General features: G+C 38.8%; 2 protein-coding genes across 3 annotated transcripts in view; both read left to right on the forward strand.

Moving 5' to 3' along the window:
• Nucleotides 1–574: 574 nt before the first annotated feature.
• LOC139142312 (dapdiamide synthesis protein DdaC-like) lies at nucleotides 575–12,969 on the forward strand. Its single transcript, XM_070712215.1, has 4 exons — nucleotides 575–1,196; nucleotides 10,094–10,276; nucleotides 11,516–11,648; nucleotides 12,407–12,969. Exons 1-4 carry the CDS (start codon nucleotides 654–656, stop codon nucleotides 12,703–12,705), a joined length of 1,158 nt encoding a protein of 385 aa, XP_070568316.1. The 5' UTR covers nucleotides 575–653; the 3' UTR covers nucleotides 12,706–12,969.
• An 8,484-nt stretch (nucleotides 12,970–21,453) lies between these two features.
• The window catches only part of LOC139142313 (dapdiamide synthesis protein DdaC-like), a 38,141-nt gene continuing 35,970 nt past the window's right edge, over nucleotides 21,454–23,624 (forward strand). The window contains exon 1 of one of the 2 annotated variants that reach the window (XM_070712216.1): nucleotides 21,454–22,078. In XM_070712216.1, the coding sequence (XP_070568317.1) occupies nucleotides 21,533–22,078 (546 nt within the window). In that variant the 5' untranslated portion in view covers nucleotides 21,454–21,532. The remainder of the gene's footprint in view (nucleotides 22,079–23,624) is intronic. The other variant, XM_070712218.1, reaches the window with a different exon arrangement.

The raw sequence follows: 23,624 nt of genomic DNA on the forward strand, positions 1-23,624 counted from the left end.
ATTATTTGAGGGTCTATACAACAACTGTGTGAATTTGGCATAAATACTTATCATCATCTAGGATTCGAGTGTTGTAGGGTACTTTTGTAAGTATACAATATTGACAGAAATATTATGTTTTTATCAAGAATATCAATACTCATAAATTTGTTAAAAACAGGGTCTGTAGTGCAAGTGCACGATTTTGGCATGAAAACTGACGACATCATTCAGGATTCGAATGCTTTAATAGGTCATTTTTGTAAGTATACAATAATGACAAATATCTAATTTTATAAGCAGTATTTATAATCATAAATTCATTAATTTTTTACACTCTTGCTGTACTGACGATGCCTTGTGCCCCTGTGACACAGGTAGCCAATATTTGTTATCATGTTTGCTGAGAGTTTTAATTTGTCCCATTGAATTCTTATCCAAATATGACCCCATCAAAGTGCACATCAGCAGATTACATGACCTCACACAACATCCGTTTTATCAACGGCCTCGATTTCAAGTGACCCTATTCCCCCCGGTAAAAATGAAGGCTCCCATGCAAATCACCAATTGACATGTAGACTATGACCTTCCTGCCAAAACGGGACGCCTGAGCGCTTTTATAAATACCTCCTTACGACTCACGCTACATATACCCGTACGAAGGCATTACAATGTGGTCTGTCAGCATTGTTTTCCGCCAACTTTGGAAGTCACAAGCAGTGAACCGCTCACGCTTGTACTCAACCTCAACAAGGTGCGGTACGAAGTTTAAATATAAAGAACGAGTTGATATACCGGCCCAAACAACGGCTCTGCTGGCCGGGCGAAAGTGGCTCCCTGGCGCACTGAGTGCTGGCAGCAAATATCCGACTTATGTTGCGAGTCCAAGAGACAACTTTCCCGCGTTGTACACCGTCAATTCTCCCAGCACAGGTTCCACACCCATCGGTGATTTTGCGAAGGATGCCCGTGAAATCATTGAGGGCGACTTGCACATCTATGGTGCCATTTTATTCCGTGGATTGCCTTTACAAGGCGGAGATGACTTTTCAATGTTCGTGCGAAGCATGGACTACTCATTGATCGGGTATGAAGGCGGCACTGCTGTTCGTCATAAGGTTGCTGCGGATGTTCTTACGGCCAGTAACGACCCGCCTGAGTACTCCATCGAACCCCACAACGAAATGGCGTATTCGGATCATTATCCTATGAAGGTAAAGGTCAGCCTAGCGCCGATAGCGTGAAGTTTTGGGATATCCCACCATGTCGGGATTGCGATCTAATTTTGTGTATGCCCCTCTCTATTGTCTGTTGTCCAGCATCTATCGATCATGGGGTGGGTGTGTCTACATGTAATGTATGCCATGCATACAGATGCCAACGTCAGATATGTGTACTCTATTCACGTCTACTTAGCTTGCTCCAAGTGTGTGGGCATATAAGTACCAAAACATATAATAAATTGAAGGACTAAACATAAGCAGACCGTAGCGCTAATGGTAGGCTGATGCCTAGATCGAGGGGTGAACGCCTTTGCCCATAGACGCTTGGCCATGCCTAGCTAGTAACTCAGCTGCCGAGAAAAGCCAGGCGACTGGGGGCCAGTCCATAGACTTTAAAGTCTATGGCCAGTCTAACGTAGTATTAAACCCGTAGCTTACTGTAAATGAAAACACAGCATCGGTTTTGACACATTCCATCATTTGCATTGCCCATTTGTAATTGAATACGGCAGAGTTTTTGTCGCGGAAACCTGGTGATGACACTCTCAGGTGGGAAATAGCTGTGAGTGCTGCGTATATTACGCGGCACTCACAGCTATTAAACCAAGTCCGCCATTGTACACATACAATGAAGCGCGCGAGCGAGCGTGCTGCTATATTGCAGTCTCACGCCTTCAGGGGCCCAGATCTGGGCCCTGAAGGCCGTGCGATCGGTTGTGTTATGTTATTATGGGAGCTTTCAGTTATTGAGAAGAGTGGTATATGTCACTTTTTCGAAGGGGAGGGTCAGTTTTTACAAACCTGCCCTTGAGAGAGGGTCTCAGAAACTAGCTATATCGGTACGTTTATGTACAGCTACAGTACAGCTACCCCCGGGCATTTAGGGGCCGTGGATAATTAAAACATGCGCACGGTATTAACGAAATAAACTAAGTGCGTTTGTCCTCAACCCCCTTCCCCTTCCCTAAACGAAAGTTTCGAATTGCGAAAATCCACCCAAGCCTCATTCTGTATCTGCATCCAACAATCAGTAATTACATTGCCATGAAATCAAGCATACACTACCGACCGCCACCCGCATACTCCTGTGTTTGTTCACTACGGCCCAAAAGTATGCCTCAGTGTACGGTATTCCGCGAAGCATTATTTCTATGGAACATGGCTTTCACCCGGTCGCTATTGACAACGGCGAACATTGTATCAATTTATTTTCAATAGATTATCGATCGAAAATCTGTTTGGGTGCCGCTCGTGCTGGGCGCTCGTGTGTTGAGGTCACGTCATAAACATTTCCACAATTACCCGTATATTGACTTATACACTTTAACATCAAGGTATCCGTTGGTTCCTGTACTGAAAGTATATCGACGACACTTTTTCAGTTCTGGTGATAGTTTTACGTACGTTTCAGCACATTTTGGCGCACTTCGGCGTAGTTTGGCGCCATTGTGAACGGGGAACTACACGCGAGTGAGTGAGACAACAATGTAACAATTTCGGACAAAAGAATATCGATCGATAACGTTCACTGCACGATTACAGTGGAGACTCTACGCCCGTTCGCCTCTGTTCTGTGTTATTTTTGCAGTTTACTGGAATTTTCATAGTTGATATTCGCCAAAATTTGGTGTAAATTACAACAACCTGACAGGTATTTGGACTGTACAATTTAAAAGACGCTAACTGATTAAAATGCGTCAATATAAGACCCTGATTCTGCATATGCAAACGCCGTAAGATCGCCATTTTATTGAGGGCAAGAGCAAAAATTCAGCGATCGAAAAAATAAAATGCATCTAAAACATGTTTCGTCGAGAAATTCAAAAAACTAAAACGACAGGAATTTTGTATATAAATCAAAGAAACACTGTGCCATTTTTCACTATCATTGGTTCAGAATTGAGAAATTTGAACGAGCGAGAGTTGTACGGTCTGTTCAGTACATAAAACGCCATTGTTTTCTATGGGAAATCGAGCTGATTAGACACATCGTAAAATGAAAAATACATCTGAAAAAATCCGTTGGTTTAACTTTTTTATTTCGCTGTTATTTTTTATAATATTTTGTATGACAGATATCATGAAGGGTAACTAAAACTCTATGGTTTTATTTTTTTGAGTTTCCCTCTTATTTTTATGAAATGACGAGTTGAAGATCGTTTTGCTGTTGACTGTGTTTTTACGTAATTTTGCATATGACTGTTATCGCTTACGTATTTTTGGAATTCCCATGTGAAATTCTTCCCAAAATATTATAATTGTAAGGCAGCATATACGGGAAATAGGACCTGTTACTCTTTCATTAATATTTAGCTGTGCAGCAAGGAAATACGGCGAAATTTTCAACATGACGCGGGAGGTGAAATTGACTCTCTGAACGCGCACTCCACGTATGTGTGGCGAAACGTCGGGACGCTATTACCGTACAAAATTGGGCGCCTTTGGGCCGTAGTGTCCCTCTGAAATCAATCTCTGTTTAGGGCCAACTCAACAATGACGCAACCAATAGAATGGCATTATTTATTTATTTACACTAGTTGAGCGTCCGAGTTACTCAAATGAGTAATTTTCACCGGGGCTCGATAATCAACAAGTCACAAATCTGGTAAGAATAAATAAATAAGATTACAGCGGAATGTTTTTTGTTATATATTCTTTCAGAATCACCTTGAAATTTCCAATAGCCGAAGCTAATCTAATAGCATTTGGCAGTGAATTCCATAATTTAGTTGCACGATAGCGAAAACTCCGTTGTCCAATTTTTAAAGCAGATTTCGGAATGTAACAATCCTGTCGAGAAACCGAGCGCGTTTGATAATAATGGACATTACTCTGAAATACAAATAAATTCGACAGAACACTGCCAGTCATACACCTGAAAGTTAACACTGCCATAAGTATACAATTCTTTGTCTAACAGAAAACAAACGTGACTGAAGGGTAATCATTAGGCAATTCAAATAGATTACGTAACGCTCTCTTTTGTAATATGAAAATTTTGTCAAGATTTTTTGCTGTGGTATTTCCCCATACAACGTGAAACAGTGTATCCAAAATGAATTTTACATTATTTTACTCGTGCACTGATTCACATGTATGCCAAAAGAATACTGGTGTAGCGCCGGCGTACTGGTACTCGCCAAACAATGTAGCGATATTTTGTGATACAGAAAAAACATGTAGCGAGATTTTGCGAAAGGAAAATTTGTAGTGCGATTTTTGCGCACGGTAATCGAAATACAGCTAAACCCCCTCCCCCTAAACACAGAAGTTGCGTTTACCCATAGACAGTAGAGTTTCGCTATGTCTATGGTTTTACCGTGCGCGTTTTTTAATTATCCGCGGCCCCTTAGATACATTGGAACTTGAGGTATGCACATAGCAAGTAGAGCAAAATAATGTTCAGCAGTTTTGACCCCCGCCCTGTTCGCCTGATGTAAGACTTTGGCCGAAACAAATTGTTGACAAAATGTAGACTTTAGGCTACCCTTGTTATTGACTCCAATCACAACGTTCGTTTCCAAATAAGCATTAACAACTGGCTTCTCCTTGTCTGTGTCATAACTGAACGTAAATGTTTGTATACGTAGCTTGTGCTTGTAGTTTGAAATCGCCACATGTATCTGTATGTAGCTGTGATATCGTAGCGGTGCTAGTGGCGGCTATCGAACGCGCTCGGGTCAAGGGTCACCGCCTGTGGTACAATGGCGGCGACCCTTGACCCGAGCGCGTTCGATAGCCGCCACTAGCACAGCTACGATATCACCGCTAACCTGTATCTAGACTTTTGACAGTCGGAACGTTTCGCTGCGTAAAAACCCCGTGTACCTTTCCAGGGTATCGATGCAGGATCGCAGAACATACACACAGTATGACACAATGAACATCTGAACACATCAAGTTTATTCGGTACCTATATTATAAGTTTCATACATTCACGCAATCGACAAATAGGTATATTTTATTTGAAATAAATAATTTCACATTTTATATACGAAATAAATTATTCACATGAAAATAAATCATCATAAACGGTAAACGTATATGACTGTTGTATGTGTATCTCAGTACTATAAGCACTTTGTGCATTAATGCGTAGTCGGTTGAAGCTTGAACTTTGTTTTAAATATTCATTCCAAGGTAAAAAATACACGACGCAAAAAACAAAAACAAAACAAAACAAACCACACATCAAAATGATCAAAAACGCAGGAATTTTCTGCGGGACTGCCCTATAATATGTGGCTTGTACGAACATGTCATAGAACTTAACCCCACGTTACAGTGGTGGTATTTGCAATTTTCTCCTGGATTTTTTATTTTTCTTCATTATTTGTGAGGAATCTGCTTTCTTAAAACCGTCTTTCCGTTTTTATCGAAATTTGCAATTTACGGAAATATCCTTATTCAGACAACGAAAGAAATCGCTTTTATAGTTTTGAGACTCGAAGAAGTTTCCTTTGCTAAAACCGAGCCTCAGTGTGTCTCAGAATTGTTGGGCTTGTTTCCCAAGAGACTGGAAAGCTGCACGTACATGCTGATATAAGCCAAGAGGGCGCTGTTTCTACACTAAGCTGTAGGAGAGAGCCCTTTCAAAACTTTCAATTTAAGTGATGGGAAATGCCATATTTGTGGCCAAGAAGAAACACTGGAACACATCTTATTTGAGTGTAAATATGTTAAAGAAATCTGGCAGAAATGTATTTCTTTCTTTGTCAGAAACCACAACTTTGATAATAATATCAATATCAAAAGATTAGCAATTGCAGGAATCGAAAATGATAATAATGCAACATCTGACGTTATTTACTGTATTACTTCCTTTGTAAAATATACAGTTTGGAATATTCGAAATTCGGTTACTCTTGATGGGATTAAAGTTTCCCTTCAATCCTATGTCATGCAATTAAAATGTTATCTGTCCTCATGGATGAATACATTGTATTTCACTTATAAGATGATGAACAAAACTGAGGATTTTATCACAAAGTTTTCAAGCCTTGTAAGACTGGAAGGAGAAGAATGCATCCTGAATGCATTCATATGAGGATCTTTGTTATCAAACAGCTAATTATTTGTTTTTTCAGACAAGACGCATTGTAATTTTAATGCATTCACTGTTATGTAGATTTGTTTTATTTGTGACTATGTTGAAATAAATTTATCTTTTTCAAAAAAAAAAAAAAAAAAAAGAGAGCCCTTTCACGAAATCTTGAAATTCCCGGGCCCGCAGATATTTATTTTAAGTAGCTAGCAATGGCTGTCTTTCGACGACGGAGTCCAATATGCATCATTTCATTTTCCACACCCAATGCACTTAGAATATCAAACAACCCAGACACAGTTCCGCTGTGACAAGCTATGGCTTCCAAATCGCAGTGAAAACGCGCCTATTCTGCTCCATCGATTAACATAATCTTGAATAGAATTCTCTTTTGACTGGTGTTGATTTTTCTTCATTTGTGATTGTTATTCTTCGATTCCGTAAATGTAATGGTTTATTACTCATTACTGCCCTATTACTCTTGCCTTCCCGCTGTTTGTTTTGTGTTGTAGCACAGCCAAGTTAAGCTATTCCGACAATAGCGATATAATTGACTTTTTTATATTTGATTGCCTAATTCGCCAGTACATAGCGTTTTCTCGAGGGTCTATGGCCAGTACCAGTATAACGCACCAGTAAGGGAACCTTTTGTTACAATTTACTGGTGTGTTCGTTGTTGACTTTGTCAAAGTTAATCCGGTGATAATCTGGTGACAGCGTCCACAGATTAGTAATTTACCCTTGCTTACTTTGGCAAATTAGGCAATCAAACTCATCAGATAATAGAGGCAACACAGTGACAAAACTTCGGAGCATGGAGCTCCTTTTTAGCTCCACGGCGTAAGATTGTCAAACGACAAATAGGTGGCACGGCGAAGGAGAAAAAGAAATCGTTACAAAAACTAGTGCTAACATAAGACAAAGAAACCAAAGCTGCAAAGAAAGGTCGGTGGTATAAATCTTTATTGGCAATACATATCGCAGTCAAACGTATTAAAAAAATAAACCATAGCAAGAAGAACCCTGTGCTGACACCCCTACCCCCACCCAACCCCTGGGGACGGACTTTTGTGCTTTCCCCGATGGTGTTTCTGGTTCTTTGGCCTTTGCAAAAATTCGCACATTTTGTTTATCTCCGTAACTGGATGTCGTCTTTGTTGTTACCGACGCAATCCTTCTCTTTTTTTGGACAAATTTAATTTGGCTCAATATAGTTTTCACATCGCGATGTTTACACTGTTTACAATACATATTTTACACTGTTTTGAACTGTTATTGTCTCTCCCATGGCCTGGCGACTTGAACTAGTACTCTTACTGACAATCGACTCTACGTTCAGGTGATTGACAAGGGTGAATTTGAGCAATTCAAGGACGATGACTGTCTGTCAAAATACAGAGGTCGTCACGTGACCATATCGAAATGATCTGTGATTCGTTTATACTAACGTAACGCTATATGAGGTCACTGATACACTGTCGACTGGTGATTGTGACAGGCCAGCGGTGCAGAGACCTGCCTTTCATGGCTGTCATGAAATGCTTTGTATAATCCTTGAATTTTTGCCATAGCAAAGGACTGCCGAATTAAAGTCCCGCTTGCGAGAGTACCTCATTTTTTACGGTTCGTGCACAACTGTGATTACAAACTTCGAGTGCGCGGCGGAATATTTTGCCCAGCCGTCTGCGATCGCCCTTCCCATGGCACGCATCGTCGTAAACAACGCGCCTCTTTACGGCAACAGCTTAGCGCTACCCGTAAAGCGTAGCTGTCAGCGGAGCGGAAATTATGCTCTGGCTCGCGGGAATGATGGCACGCTGTAAATTGATAATCAAGACTAATTTTGTCACCATTATACAATTCGGCATTTTTCACGTGATACATATCATACGAACTTTCATCCGTCATATAGGCCTACTTAACATCGCTGATTTCAGAAAACTACCGTTTGCAGGGTCAGTAATGCTGTAATGCGCTGGTTGTTTACGTCTCTAAAGGCCGCCCTCGAAGTAAATTATGGCTGTAACCTTTGAAACTATTATCGATAGCCTGCGGAGTAAACACTTATGATGCACGAAATTAAAATGGCCGTGTACAGCTCCCGTTGAAATATATTGTCAATTGCTGATGATCACACTTTATGTGTATCTGGGGATGGTATTGATGAAGTTGAAAAAACAATTCAGGACGATGTGTTACGTATCTCTACCTGGGTTAACAACAATGCGATGTCCATCAATACCACAAAGACAAAGAGTATGATTGTGGCGTCAAAACCAAAGGTAAAAAAAATTTAAAGGGTCAAATGCGACAATCAATGTATGTATAAACAACTGTGAGATTTCAAATGTTTTCAGTCACAACCTTCTCGGTATTGAGATTGAAAGTACTCGAAGTTGGGATAATCATGTAAATAACTTGTGTAAGAAATTATCTATGAGAATAGGAGTCTTGCAAAGGCTGCGTCCTTTAACTCCTCATGGTGTCCTTATTTTAGTTTACAATGCCACTTTTCTTTCAGTTTTCGATTATTGCTGTACTGTATGGGAAACACCAGAAAGAGTAATTTAAAAAGAATTTACAGGCTTCAAAAGAGAGCGGCCAGGGTTATTAGGTGTTGACATTACAGTTTTACCAAGTACACTTTTCTCTCGCCTTCATTGGCTTCCCCATCGACTTTCGAATTGATAATTCATTGCTGTAATGACCTTTAAAATCTTGAATGGGCTTGCATCTGATTTCTTAAACCAGTTCCGTTATATCTCTGACATGAGTAATATAAATACCCGTGGTTCTAGTAACAGGAATTTATACGCTCCAATTCTCAAAACAGCCACTGGACAGAGGTCGTTCATTTATCGAGCCACCACGATTTGGAATAATATTCCCATTTCCATCCGAAGTGTCGAAAGACTATCGCAGTTCAAATCTCAATTGCGCAATTTTCTTTTTCTAAAATTCAACAATGAGGGTTCATCTCTGGATTAGATGTTTTCGTTGTATCTTTCTTTTTTTCTGTTGATGTATAATTATTTAGTTTGTATTATTGTTGCTTTCTTGACGAGGGCTCTGATGTAAATTACAATTCATTTGTAACTCAGATTACCCTCTATAAATAAAGAGTAATAATAATAATAATAACGAAATTAACAAGGATTATTTACGTACAATCGAATTGTTCAGAAGTTCTTAATAAGCAAAATATTTATGAAGTATGGAATCTAAATGACGCATTGCCCTTAAAGTTTCGTCTCAGTGTAAAAAGGAAACTGTAAAATTTCTTGCCATACTCATGATTTGCAAGCCAGAGCGATATGTTAATTTTTTAGACGCAAGTAAACACGAAATCTCCTTCAGAATGTGTTTTTTCTTTGTGATGAAATACAGAACGAGGTAACTGTGTTCTGAGAATTACATTTTTTACAATTATTTTCGGCTGACTCTTGCTGCACTTTTGACAAAAAACAAAAAAAAAAAATAATCGACGATTCTGAGGCATCTTCTCCACTCAGCTCTAATGCGAAAAAATTAAGTATGAGCGAAAGTGTGGTATTCCCACAGCCCATATGATCCTATTCAAAAGCTGCATCTGTCAAAATCCTGCTGGCCGGGAAGGCAGTGTAGTCTACGAGTGTTCGAGAAGAATAAGCAAAGATACTGCTGCATTCGTGAAATCGGCGGTGCGTAACGACTAGATTTCATCAACCAAGAGTTGGAAAGTTCTGGTCTCGTCAGATATAGAATGAAACATTTCTCCAACGTGAGGTTGACTGCTGCCTGCCCATATCCCCCATGATCCTGAACAAGTAAACGCCATTAACAGATCTCTTTGGCTTTTCTTCAGGTTTTCTTCTTTTGTGACGTGGCTGCTCTGCCCGGTCATGGAGGAGAGAGTGTGATTACAGACGTCAGGGAGGTAGTGAAGAAACTGGACCCGGAAGTCGTGGACAAAGCCAGAAAACTGGGCATAAGATACTGTAGACACCTTCCCACAAGGACGCCTGGAGGATACACTAGCTGGCAAGAGGTATGGCAATCACTGTAAACTAAGAGTGTACTCGTATGAAGCATTCTCAGGGAAAATTACCTTCAGAAACCTTATCTGTCTCACACTAGCCTTGTTCCTATCCCAGTACCCAGTTGGCAATTGGAATGTGTCGAAGACACAGTTATTAAAGTCCGGGGTGAAAGGGGGGGGGGCTATTTCATTTGCAGCGTATACTCTGCCCTTCTGTGTGTTGAAGGACTCTGGCATTACCAATGAAAAGAGCCCCTTCTCGACTTTTTCGCGTGACTAAAAATACAAGCCACGAACCACAGTCCCTCCACAAAGTGGAAGGACTGTGTAAAAACGCATTGTACAATGCAAACATGTCCGGAAGGGAAGTGGGGGCGGATGTGATGTAGTCTGTCTCTTCAATGTGATATTTCAAAAAAATGACCTTTCTGTCCTCTACCTGTTGAAGATTTCCATGCTTAATAAACAGTTTAACTGCAACCCTAATCACTTGGTTTCACCTTTGTCACTTGTGACTGAAAGACTCTGGTTAGTCTTCTGAAGTGATCGATACGCACGGCTATTCTGCAATGTTGTTTTTTAGATATAACTTCAGTTTGCTGTCAAAGTCTCTCCATAGTTTATGCATTACGATGTATGTTTTTTTTTTGCGTTGGGCATATGCCAAATAAAATATTATAATTATCATGAGTGATAGTGGTATAGACAAGAGAGGTACTGTAGTTAGTACCTCTTTGGGATCTGGGACAGCCGGGAGATCGCTGATAGCAAATGCACGTCATTAATTAAAACGTGACAGATTAAAAATGGAGAAGAGAGCATATCCCTTCCCGGAGACCTTCGTACTGCACCCTCTGCATAGAAGAAAGTTTAGTGATCTAATTAGCTTCCAGGTCCATATTTCAGTCCAATATAGCTTTTTTTCCAGTGACATCGTTTAGATATACCTCATCAGTCTCACAACGTCATAGCTGCCTCCCTTCTCAAAGAAGAAAGAAAAACATAAACTACAAAAATGTATGTCAGTGATTTATGAATGTACATATTTATCTCAATCAACTACAATATTGTATAGATATTGTTGAATGCTCGTTAGTTTGACCCTCTGCTGTAGTCCCTCCCGGAATTTTAATATTGCTCCAAACTATCGTTCAGAGATAGCACTGATGGCATTACAGTGTCAGAAAATAGCAGTTGTGTCGTCATCTGCTATGCTCAAAATGTATCTCCCCGTTTGTTAAATTCAAGGGCTTCTTCACCGAAGACAGAGCGGATGTAGAGAAGTATATGGTAGAGCACAAAAGAGCTTATCGATGGGAGTCAGATGGCGCCCTCACCTACTGGTACAATCTTCCCGCTTTTGTGACCCATCCTAAAACAGGTGACTTTACGCCTTTTTCATATGCAGAATACCGTAAGGACTTAAACGATTTGGAAGGCTAATCTTATCGTTTAAATCGCAGAGGGCCTACACTTGAACCTCACTCTTGTCACAAATTCCAAAATGTGTGGTACGAACGCTTGTCTCAATAGGCCTCGGGCAAGTGTATCATATTCACTGTGGACGCTTGTAACTGAGAGCGACGTGTACACCTACACTGTATAATTATCGGATCGTTGTTGTCATGGACTAACACATCACCTCGACAATTTATGTTGGTTTTGTCCCATAAAAGGAAATAAAACTATACCGGGTCTATAACGTCCAAATACTTTGACTTTCGAAGTACTTTGAACTCATCTTTGCCTTGCTGCAGTACAGTAGCTCGAGTTTTTGTGGCTTAGACGGCAAAACCAGAAGCCGTTCAACACACGATCCCCAAGCAAAACCTCGAGCTACATGCACTGTACTGCTGCAATGAGAAACCTGACATAGATTACCGCAGTGTCGTCATGATAAAAAAGTTCCGTGTGCTGTAAACTTAATATCTTTTCCGGCAGTAGAATGGAATTGTCAAAAATAAAATTGCATATTGTGGGCTATATCGGCAATGCTAATACTTTACATTTCAACATGTTTCACAGGCGTCTCGAAGTGATGTGTCGTCACTAGACTCACAAGGTCTGCCGTATCTTGCGTGTTCTGTAAATGTTTGCTTTCAGATTCTAGATTATCGTGACATTTTAAATTTGTTTCAGGGGAAGATGTGTGGTTTAATCAATATCACTCCCACCATGCCACATATTTTAAGGATCATCCGCTGTGGGCTCATCTGGATATCCCCGACGACAGGTATCCTTTCCACTGTTACTATGGCGATGGGAGTGAAGTTGAAGAGGAAGTGTTGCAGCATATTCGCGATGTATTGTGGGAAGTGTCGGTCGGATTTCAAATGAAGAGAGGCGACCTCCTAGCCCTGGATAATATATATGTACAACATTCACGGTTGGGATTCAAAGGAAAACGAAAGCTCTTGGTCAGCCTGTCCATGGATTAGAGATAAAATCTAATCACCCAGAATCGCCGGTTAATTCGTTCACTGACCTCTGCTATCCAGAGGTCATCTCTGCCGTCACTTAGAACTCAGTTGAAGTTGGCAAAACCATCTCGCTGAAAGAATTTAATGACATCACCCATAAGATTACAACTTCATCATATAATAATGGGCTGATTCCGTCGTGCCATTATTCTGGTATTATCTTCAGTTATATTCTACGAATATGAGCGAAATATATACAGACTTTTTTGTGACTAAATCAAACACTGATTTATCTTTGTAATCATTTAGTTGTATAACGGTCTGTTGGTGGATGGATCTTTGTTTTAAACGCTTCATCCCAAGTAAGACACTGACATCTATATTATTTGAATGAAATCTCATGCTAGGGCTTTTCTTCTTTTCCTGTTTTATAAACATCAGTGTTCGTAGTACCGAAGTACTCATACGTTAGATCTCCAGGGTTACGACATTATGCGGTTGCTATCATGGCCGAGGTTCGTTATGTAGGGTGTCAGAGATCAATCGAATAACATTAATTACCTACGCGCCCGAACCATACGCCGTGGTTTTGAGTTAGACAAATCACATGTTTCTTATCTCCATGTTTGAGGGCGTCTTTGTTTTTCGTATAAATATCTCCAGTCTATATACACATTAAGTCACTTCACAAGTCACCATTTCAAGGCTGATGGGAAAAATTGCTTGAGATATATCTGATTATAACCATACCTTCATTTTCTGCGGGTCCTGGCAATGAAGTAAATCTTGAGGGATCACTCGCTGTAATGGAGAAATCACTTTTGTGAAAAAATGTGAGTCGCCTGACGTCAAACTTACACACTGTAATTTTTATAGTTTTGTATTATATGTGCTAATCTTGGAGTCAACTATGATTATATACGTCAATGCCAAACTACATGTGTAAGTGCTTTTGGAAGCACATTTATTTGACGTTATTTACAGAGTATTTCGTGATGGGATAGACTACAATAAGATGACTTGATTAAACCGATGCTGCCGTAGTATAACTGCCTTACGCTATAATTGCACCATACCACTTAGCTGACAATCCAGCCCAGTATGGATGCATTAAATATAAATTGTGCGAAGTTTTCGCACTGAGCAATATTACTGGAATAAAAGGAAAGTTTTGAACATTATTCATTACAACGTGTGCGTGATTTTGTTGATTTTGATGGCAAGAAGATATAAAATGAAAACTGGATGTGTACGCTTGCTGTAACAATAGCGATGTGCAAGTGCTTTGCGCAATACAAACGGTGAGTGGACCCCTATATATGCTTGTACTCGGTGAGAAGTAGGTTGCCACATAGACCCTGCAGTTTATTTGCAGGGTCTATGGTTGCTCCACTTTGTCGTTGATCCCGCGGGGGTAAACTTGCTGTAATAATGGCAATTTGCAAGTGATTTGTCCGATATAAACCCTGAGTGAGCCCATAGACCCTGCAGGGTCTATGGTGAACCCCAATATAAGCAAGTAATTGGTTAGAAGTACGTTTCTGCACAAGGTCATTGAACCCGGGTGAACTGTAATGAGTCCATATCGACTCTGAACTTACATTTTGTCAGAGATCGATAACAATTGAAGCTGATCTGACGGGTGAAAAAATCCAGTGTTTGTCTCTTTCTGTCTGTTTGTTGTATGTCTATCTTGCTGTATGTCTTTATTTATGTATATACATCATGCAGTATGTATGAGTCTATGTATGTATGTATGTATGTATGTATGTATGTATGTATGTATGTATGTATGTATGTAGGGGATGCAGAATCAAAATAGAATTTCACTTCATATCGACAGCGATGACTGGACAAATTCATCTTGATGACGAGACAGTGTATGAAAATACGTTAAGACTTGTATGTGTCAACAGGGTCTTCTGATCCTGCAATAGATCTAGACATTTCGTGACTTGGCCTTGGTTTTAGCAGTGTGACATATTCAATTAATGCTCTAACTGTACCATTTTACATTTTAACAAGTATGGCAGTACAGTGTCAAGAATGGTTTTGGGGGGGGGGAGCAAATAACGCTGTTCGTGCCAAAAGGTGTTAACGAATGGTTTATTGGTGGGAAGGCATTTATTTTCTCCTCTTGTTGGGCTGGGGAAAGGGCAACCCTTTTATGTCAGTAGGCATGGAAAGGTATTTTGCTTTAGCACTCTTTAGAGGGAACGACAAAATCATTTGTTGATTAGAGTACAAAGAGGAACTTTTTTATGGGATGAAGAGGTTCTTGGGACAGAATGACACAAAAAGTAAAACTCCAAACAGTTACAGACTCTCATACCGCCGTGTGTGTACATTTATAAACCTTGGCATACTCCAGAATGCCATTCTTACGTATACGGTAATGAGGTAATCTATCTCGTAATTAGTTCATGCAATGTTGTATGAAGCCTCCTTTGCGTAAATTACTCAAAATATGTGACTAAATGGAATTATTTAATTTTTTTTTCAAATTTTTACAGCCAAGATTTCAGAGATTGAAATGTCTATTCATTGGAATATTTCAACCTTCCAGTATTGCAAATTTTGAGTACCATCTAAGTCATATATGTCTTGTACTTTTGGGTCAACGTGCTCAGTTTTTTCACAATTTGGAAAAAACGTAGCCAGGAATTCACAATTTGCATTCTCCCCCATGATCGTCATTTTGTGTGCTATTCAGCAGGTGCCATCATTGACCTGGCCAGAATTGGATAAACTCAAGACGGCTTAGACTGATGGATCAATTAAAGAACTTGCCTTTGGAAAGAGGGAGGGGGGTACCGTGGGGCAGTTGTTAGGGTACTTGATTCACTATCAGAGGATGGTGAATTCAAGACTTCAGCTCGGAGGTGTGCCTCTGAGCAAGGCACGTTACTCCTCATTGCTCCATTGGATAGTGGGTTATGGGAACCTCATACTGTAATTGGGTTCACCTGTTGGATGAGTAATAAATAGAATAAATAAAAATGAATGGAAAATATGGCTCCACAAACTGCTAATAACAGCTAGTGTCGAACATCTACGAGCAGAAATGCCCAATTTTTTTTTGTGCGTTCATCCCTGACAAATATGAGTCTATATGATAATTTGAGGGAAACTTGAAAAAGTTTGATCATATAGACGGAAGGGTATTGAGGGGGCTCTGAAAAAAGATTTCTATCATGATTCCTCCAGCCCCTGCTATTTGTGAACGCCGCCTTATACCCCTTATTGGGAAGTTAGTTCAATGTGTAAATTAGTAACTTGCTAATTAATGAAAAATGCTACACAACTTTCATTAATATTTAATCACAGTATAAGCAATGTACTATTTTTATTGTGTACTATTAAAGTTAAGTCAGGACTCAACTGAGATCGACTGAGAGTTGGTAGAAGTGGATATGTGGTCAACAAATATGAAGTTTGGAATATCACTTGAAAATATCTTTTCACTTTACACGGGTGTCTTTGGGGAGAATGATAACGTATTTTCTTATACAAAACTATATAACTCCGTGCATTTATATATACCTGAATATGAATGTAATGATATGAACTACTTGACTAGAGTGTTCAAAACTGCACTGCATATGTTTATAAGAAATATGATATATTCGAATTTCATCAAGAACTTCCCATGCACTAGATATTGGACACCAACTCAACTTAAGGGTTAATTATCTTTTTGGGTAGGAGCAAGACCACGCATGTCTAAATATGAAACACGAGGTCATGTTTCAAAGAATCAGTAAACGAAAAGGGTACAAATAAACTCGTGTGATCTCAGCATACCATTGGAATCACTCAGTTGAGTAAACATTAGTTGCAAAGACATTTGAAAATTCGAAGCCGAATAGATTTTGAAATGTGAACAACTGCCTGTTTAATCGCATCACTATGACATGAATATCCGAACTTCCATTCGAGCAGTTCACTATCCACAGTCAAGATAGTGAGGTATCATTGGCAGTGCAGGATATTTCAACAATATTCGTCTGGAAGTTACATGTATGATCTGATGCATGTGTTTCACACAACGGCGACTCCACACACTTCAGACAGAGAACATAAACACATCAACACACTTTGCAATGTCAATGTGTTGCTTCTTTATTTCTAATGAATTACAATCAAGCTGGTGTTTGAATACATAGTATGTTTTTCATAAAACGTCAATTACATTAAATTTTGGCAATTACTGAGTCATATCATTATAATGGTAACACAACCTTAACAATTGAGCATGATAGTTCATTACTAGGGTTCATACAAGTTCACTGTTAGGGTTGTGTTTCCATTATAATGATGTGACTGTCAGGAGTTCTTCTACTAAGTAATTGCAAACATTTAATAATTGACGTTTTATGAATAGTGCCAAGTATACTGTGTGTTCAAACACCAGCTACCACTGTAATTCATCAGGAATAAAGAAGATACACAGCAGTGACATGGCAAAGTGTGGTGATTTGTTTATGTTTCACTTTCTGACGTGGGTTGAGTGGCCGTGGTGTGTTGTGTAACCAAAAGGAGTTGCCTATGTGTCCGTCCCCAGGGGTGGGTAGGTGTTTTGCTGTTGCTAATAAAGGTTTATTCTACCAAACTTTGGTGTTTTGGTCTTGCACTACCCTTGACAATCTTGCGTAAACGTTCTATCAGCATGCTGCATCTATTATCTGACCAGTTTGAGTGCCTAATTCGCCAAGCAAGCAAGGTAGTCATTTATCTGATGAGTTTGAGTGCCTAATTTGCCAAAATAAGCAAGGGTAAATTACTAATCTGTGGACTCTGTCACCAGATTATCACCAGATTAACTTTGACAAATTCAACAACGAACGCACCAGCAAGGTTATAACAAAACGACTATTTTGTTTTGCATTATCTATCCTCATTCTAAAATGGCATAGGTTGAAAGATGAAGATTGACACTCAAACAATTAATTAAAATCATGATTAGCAAAATTAAAATGCCTCTTCTTAGAACATTTAAGAACTTTCATGCCAAATTCAATATTCGTTTTGTTATATAGCATTTAAAGAACACAATGTGAAAATTCTAGAAAATTCGACAAAGCCAGAGTGGAGTTAAATTCTTGGGAAGTCTTGACATTGGGAGAAGAAATAAGCCAGGAAATCGGGTGATTTTCATACAATTGCATAAATGGACACTTCTTTATCATGCAGCTTATGACTGCTTGACAAGCTAAAAGGTGAACCCAACCAATATTTTAATCTTGGGTTAACAAAGTAATTAAAATTGAAGGAATATTTGCAAAAAAGTGATTTTTGGAGTAAAATACGCTGTTGGGTGCAGCGCCTTCTTAAATGTAAACAAGACCAATGTTGTAAAATAATTGATGCATGATTAAAACAACGTCTTTGCCAATTAACTTTTGCAGCTTGATTATGATTGTATCTGGATGTGTGCAAATTGAAGGTCTATTTTGCAAAGCTTACTAATTATTATTCAATCTGCAGTTCATATACAAAACATGACAAAAATTGATCCGTTATTGTTTTCTCAATGGGAATATGTACGAGAAAGCATCATGCACTAACATGTCAAATACATCGTTACAGTGACATACAGAATATTTTAGAAAGAGAAAAATGCACCATATTTTCCATTTTCATTTATGTAACTATTTTTCTTTCTGTCATAGGTTTTCAAATAAAATGTGTTTTTTTCTTTCATGACTAAAATTATAGTTTACAAAAACAGTTTTTGTCTTGATAACCGTGCATTTATGGTTTCAACGATAAAAGAAAGGTCCTCTCAGACACTATGCACATCAGATTTGGCTTCAGCTTTTCAGTAAATGTAATTGGAACCAAGCTTAAGCCCAGTTTTTTCTTTTTTTAGGTTTGATTGTACTGTGTTAATAGTACTGGTAGTGTTTCTTTTCTATAAAAAAGATTCTGAACCTGTCATTAAAATGGTAACAGGAAAACCAAAATTCACGTTTAGTACCGAGAACACGATTGGAACTAATTTCGGATGTTTGGAGAGTAAAGTGATGTCTGTTTAATCTGCAAAAGTAGGCCCATCTGTGTTTCTTTATAAGTTTTACACTTGTTTTATGAGTAATTTGTAATGTTGCAACATTCAGCTATATTGCTCTGAACATTTTTGACAAATTTGAAAAATAAGAAGAATAATTTCAAATTAGTTCCAATCGTGTTCTTGGAAGCTAGTGCAAGGACAACTATTAAAATGACGATTTCAGAGAGCTGAAATAATGCATTGTCACTGAAAATAAACTTATGTACCTAAATTGTAATGAAAAACCGTAGTTAAACTTAGTTCACCTTTGAGGGAGAGTGGCCACAATTTATGACAATTTCTTTGCTCTTTTTTGTTCTGTGTTATCAAACACTGCCATATACTCTCTGAACCTTTCCACTTCCATTTTCCTCTGTAGAGGCTCACCATGACGGTGAAAAGGTTAATGTACATTGCAATGCCCGGCATTAAAGCATGTCGAAATAGCCTGCTTATATATAGCAAACAGGGGAATTTTCACTGTAGCCAAAAGTTCGTGTATTAACAGTTGATTTGCCTTAATGATACTGATTATTGGACCTATATATGTCTACTTTATACATATGATACATATGTATGCCAGGTCGTCAAACTGAAGCCTAGATATTTCTGTCGTTCATAAACAGAATAAAAATTGTCAAAAGATACAGCTTACTTGTTCATGAAATATGTCAAGCATTACCCACAAATGAGGAAAAAAAAGAATTTCAGTAAGCCTAGCATGAGTTCATAAACACTTGATATGATGGTGAGTAACCATCTAACTACCCACTGAAGTTTTTGATGTACTGCTGTTCTCTCTTTGATATCAGTGATTAACGTCCATTTATGTACAACAGCTCTGGGCATTCAAGTATGAAATACATTCACAGCTCCGTCAAGGTAGGGAAATCGAGCATTCACACTTACAAAGTGAAAACAGCAACTGACATGTAAACATCTGCAGCAATTATATATATATATATTATATATTGCGGACGTAATATATATTGCGGACGTACAATTTTATTTCTAGGTGATGTTAAAGTTAAACAAATAATATTTGTTTTGGTGGCGACATTTTGAAAACAACTCAGCGTTTGTTTAACAGTGTAGATATGTCAGCATTGATGTGTAGCTTTTCTGATATACAAAGATTACACCACTTGCTTATGTTAGAGTAACTCGACGCTTTGTCAATAATTGACCACGAGACATCATGAACTTTTAAAGACCAGATAAACTTTGAAAATTCCGTTCTGTTCTCATATTTTGTGACCGAACGATTGTATGTGATTAGCTAACCACAATATATATAGGGGTATCGGCCACATTTTGATGTTAACAAAAATTATCCATCCCCCCCTAAGGTCGAAGAAATTTACAAGTTCCTAATATGCGTGCATTTCTTGAAAAATGTATTAAATATAGAAACATTAAATCCCTAAAAGTAAAAGAAGATGTGATTATCTTTCTTCAGGCTGGCATATCATAGATTTTTACTCATCATTTTGTCATCAATTTAATTCTCTTGTACTATAGACTTTTCTGGTCCGCTATCTATTGTCGTACAGAAACTTAACTTGAAGGAAGAGATCTTGCAGCTACAGGGCAATTGAAGTTAAAAGTTTATGTAGTTTATGATTTGTTCCCCTTGAATACTGTGTTCAGTGCACTTTGTTAAAGTTACCCTTTGACATACATTGTATGACTGTGACTTTAAACAAACTACTTGATCAAAATCCACGGAGTTTATTTGCTTGTGGGGTGCATTTTAAATGTACAACTAGACTCGTTGTTTATCGAGATCTTCCTGAGATTAATCAACGATATCTCACTTAAACTTGTTTACAATAGTTACTCTATTAATTACATGCAATTTAATTCCCACTCACTACTTCATTTAGCATTATCTTCCCTAAAACAGGGATGTTGGTGAGAACCGACAGCCAGTAGGAAAAATCGAGCGAAACAAATCGATAAATATAAGCGCTAACAGTTCCTTGCTGGCCTCAACAGCATACTGCAGCGAGCCTGGCTACGCATGTATACACCAGCAACAGTCTGTACTATACCCAGCGAGGGGATGTGAGAGAGCCTAAGTACGCCACAGGACTGATTGCGTATTGACTACTAAGCTAGCTGGATATGGAAGCCGGTAAAGCCGGTAACACACAACCCTGCCACACACAGCTAGGCCTATCTCTAAACCTTTTAGACATCCTTATTGTCATAGGTTCCAATGAATAGTTGACATGGACGGGATAACAATCTTGTTCAAAACAAAATATAATAACTCAATTACAATGATGGTTTTTCGCCTTATCAGCTTCGCGGTGCATCAGGTTACTCTTGGGAGCAGAACTTCGTTTTTAGTTTACGTATTCATACACGAGAGCTTATGTCGCAGTGATGTCTGTGTACTTGTGTGTCTGTGAGTCTGTGTGTCTGTCTGCCTGGCGGCCCGATATCTCAAAAACGGCTCATCAGATCAGAATCAAATCTGGTACATGGATTCAGTTTGCAAATTGCTAGAACTGATTAGTTTTTGGTTGGTGTGGCGTGCTTACCTTTTGCTCTTATGCATTTTAGAAAAACGGACATGCATTGAGAACGACCACCCATCTCAAAGGCTGCCTTACATACCTACATCACCATTGTTTCGCAGTAAACACAGCGCATTATGTCAATAACTTGCCTGGACTTTGACATGGACAACGTGCAAGGTCGCATGAAGGCCTGGTCAGCTACAAAAAACAGAGGTTTTTCGATAGGCAGAAGGAAACAAGATCCAGAAACCAAGCGGACTGCGCGATGTGGCTATTTTCAGTCTCTTTCCGTAATGTTTTGACTCCATCGCGTATGGTAAATTTCTCACGATGCTCCTCTACCATTTCAAGGCACACTACCAAATTCAAGTACAGTCCTCGAATCGATATTCCACCTCAGACTACAGCGCCGTTAGTTGGGCGTAAATGGCTACCGGGAGCTCTCCGAACTGGAAGCAAGTTTCCAGATTACATATCGCGTCCGAGTGACAACTTTCCAGCGTTGTACAGCGTAAAGCCTTCGGCCAGAAGGTTGACATTAATTAGTGATTTTGCTAAGGATGCCCGTGACATCATTGAACGCGAGTTACACGTCCATGGTGCCCTCCTCTTCCGCGGACTCCCCTTGCTAAATGGTGATGACTTTTCGAGGTTCATGCAAGGAATGGAGTACTCCTTGATAGGGTATGAAGGCGGATTTGCCCCAAGGCATAAGGTCTCTCAAGATGTATTGACTGCTAGTGATGATCCATCTGAGTATAGCATCGAACCCCACAATGAAATGTCGTTTTTAGAACGTTACCCCTTAAAGGTAAGACTTGACAAAATAAGGGCACAGGCATTGTTATCGGCAGAGGAGGGGGCCCGGAGGAAAAAAGGGCAACAAAAAAGGGTGTTTTGGGTTTGAAAATGCCAACCATACCTGCAAATCACTCTAAACAGGGTAGAATATTATTCTTTTGTGGTTTTAAGAGGTTAACCATTAAAGAACTATGTTTCAATGACTGATGATCATTTACAAGATGTGCTGGCGAACACTATAAGGCAGACTGCAAAGTGTGATAACAAGGAATAAGACTATCATAAGGTCAATGAAAAGGTAGAAATGGTTCGGAAAAAAAGATGTTCAGGGAAACAGATCAATTTTAACAGATATAACCAGTTTTATATTGATTTTTCATAGTTTGCCTAGTAGACTCATATGTATAACAATAACCATATGGATATCGTTTTAATTAATTTAAATATAATCTTTTTTGTACACTTTTAATCACCCTATTCTAGCGGATTTATATTGAAACCAGTTGTCAAACATATGTGAATACAGTTAGGGAATGAATTGTTCATAGCACAAGACACTAATCAAAATCCAATAGACCACCACAACACTCATATCAGAATAATTTTGTAATTTCTAAACAGTGTACCTCCCGTAAAGGTTAATGTTTTACAAATGGCAATCCTTCCTAAAATTCAACCTCCTAAGTTTCAGAGGCTGAGGCCTTTTTTTCATAATTTTTTTACAGATATTTAAATAAGAAACTTCTCTGTAGAAAAATGCTGTAGATGTATTTGCACGAATTTTTCATGAATTTCGATGAATTGTATTTCAAAACAATAAAAGTGCTGGTTTGACAAATTAGGAAGAATTAAGAAAATAATTGACAAATAGCTATGCCATACCCTATTCCTCACTGAGTCCAATATGACCACCAACGGTGATTTAACTCCCCCTCCCCAAGTTTATCAAAATTGATATCTGATGTGGTATGCAAATTCCTTCATTGTTTTTGATAATATACAGAGAAACAGAAGGACGGTGCAAAATGTTGTTGTTTTTCACCATAGGACATCTTATGTATTGAAATATGTCCCACTATAGCGTCTCCCTTCAATAGGCCATCAAGGCACAAGACTACCAGTTTATTTCCCCATAGGCCATAATGGTAGTGTTGAGTTACGTTGTCATATTTTAGAACATTAAGCTGCACGAATGATCTTGACACGTGTTAGGTCAATGTAAGCTGGACTACTAATGAATTTTTCTTGTCCAACCACGTCCACGGAAATTTTGAGTTAGTGATGAAAATAGCACCCTAAGTGGAGATTGTTTTGCAAAAATTCATGTTCATTTCTGTATTTTCCATGGGCCTTATAACGCCTTAATAACCACAGAATGCTACGGCCATCTTTCCCAACAATCTGCATTTTAATTCAAGCAGATAATTATCTTTACAAAAAATCTTCATATTATAGTTCAAAGATCTGATAAATATCTAATTGTACTAACAAGCATTTAGCAGTGTCAAGTGAAAAAATAGCTCATTTGCATATTTTATGAAGTTATGTAATTAGAC

Source organism: Ptychodera flava, chromosome 10 (assembly GCF_041260155.1).
Source record: "Ptychodera flava strain L36383 chromosome 10, AS_Pfla_20210202, whole genome shotgun sequence".
Taxonomy (NCBI): domain Eukaryota; kingdom Metazoa; phylum Hemichordata; class Enteropneusta; family Ptychoderidae; genus Ptychodera; species Ptychodera flava.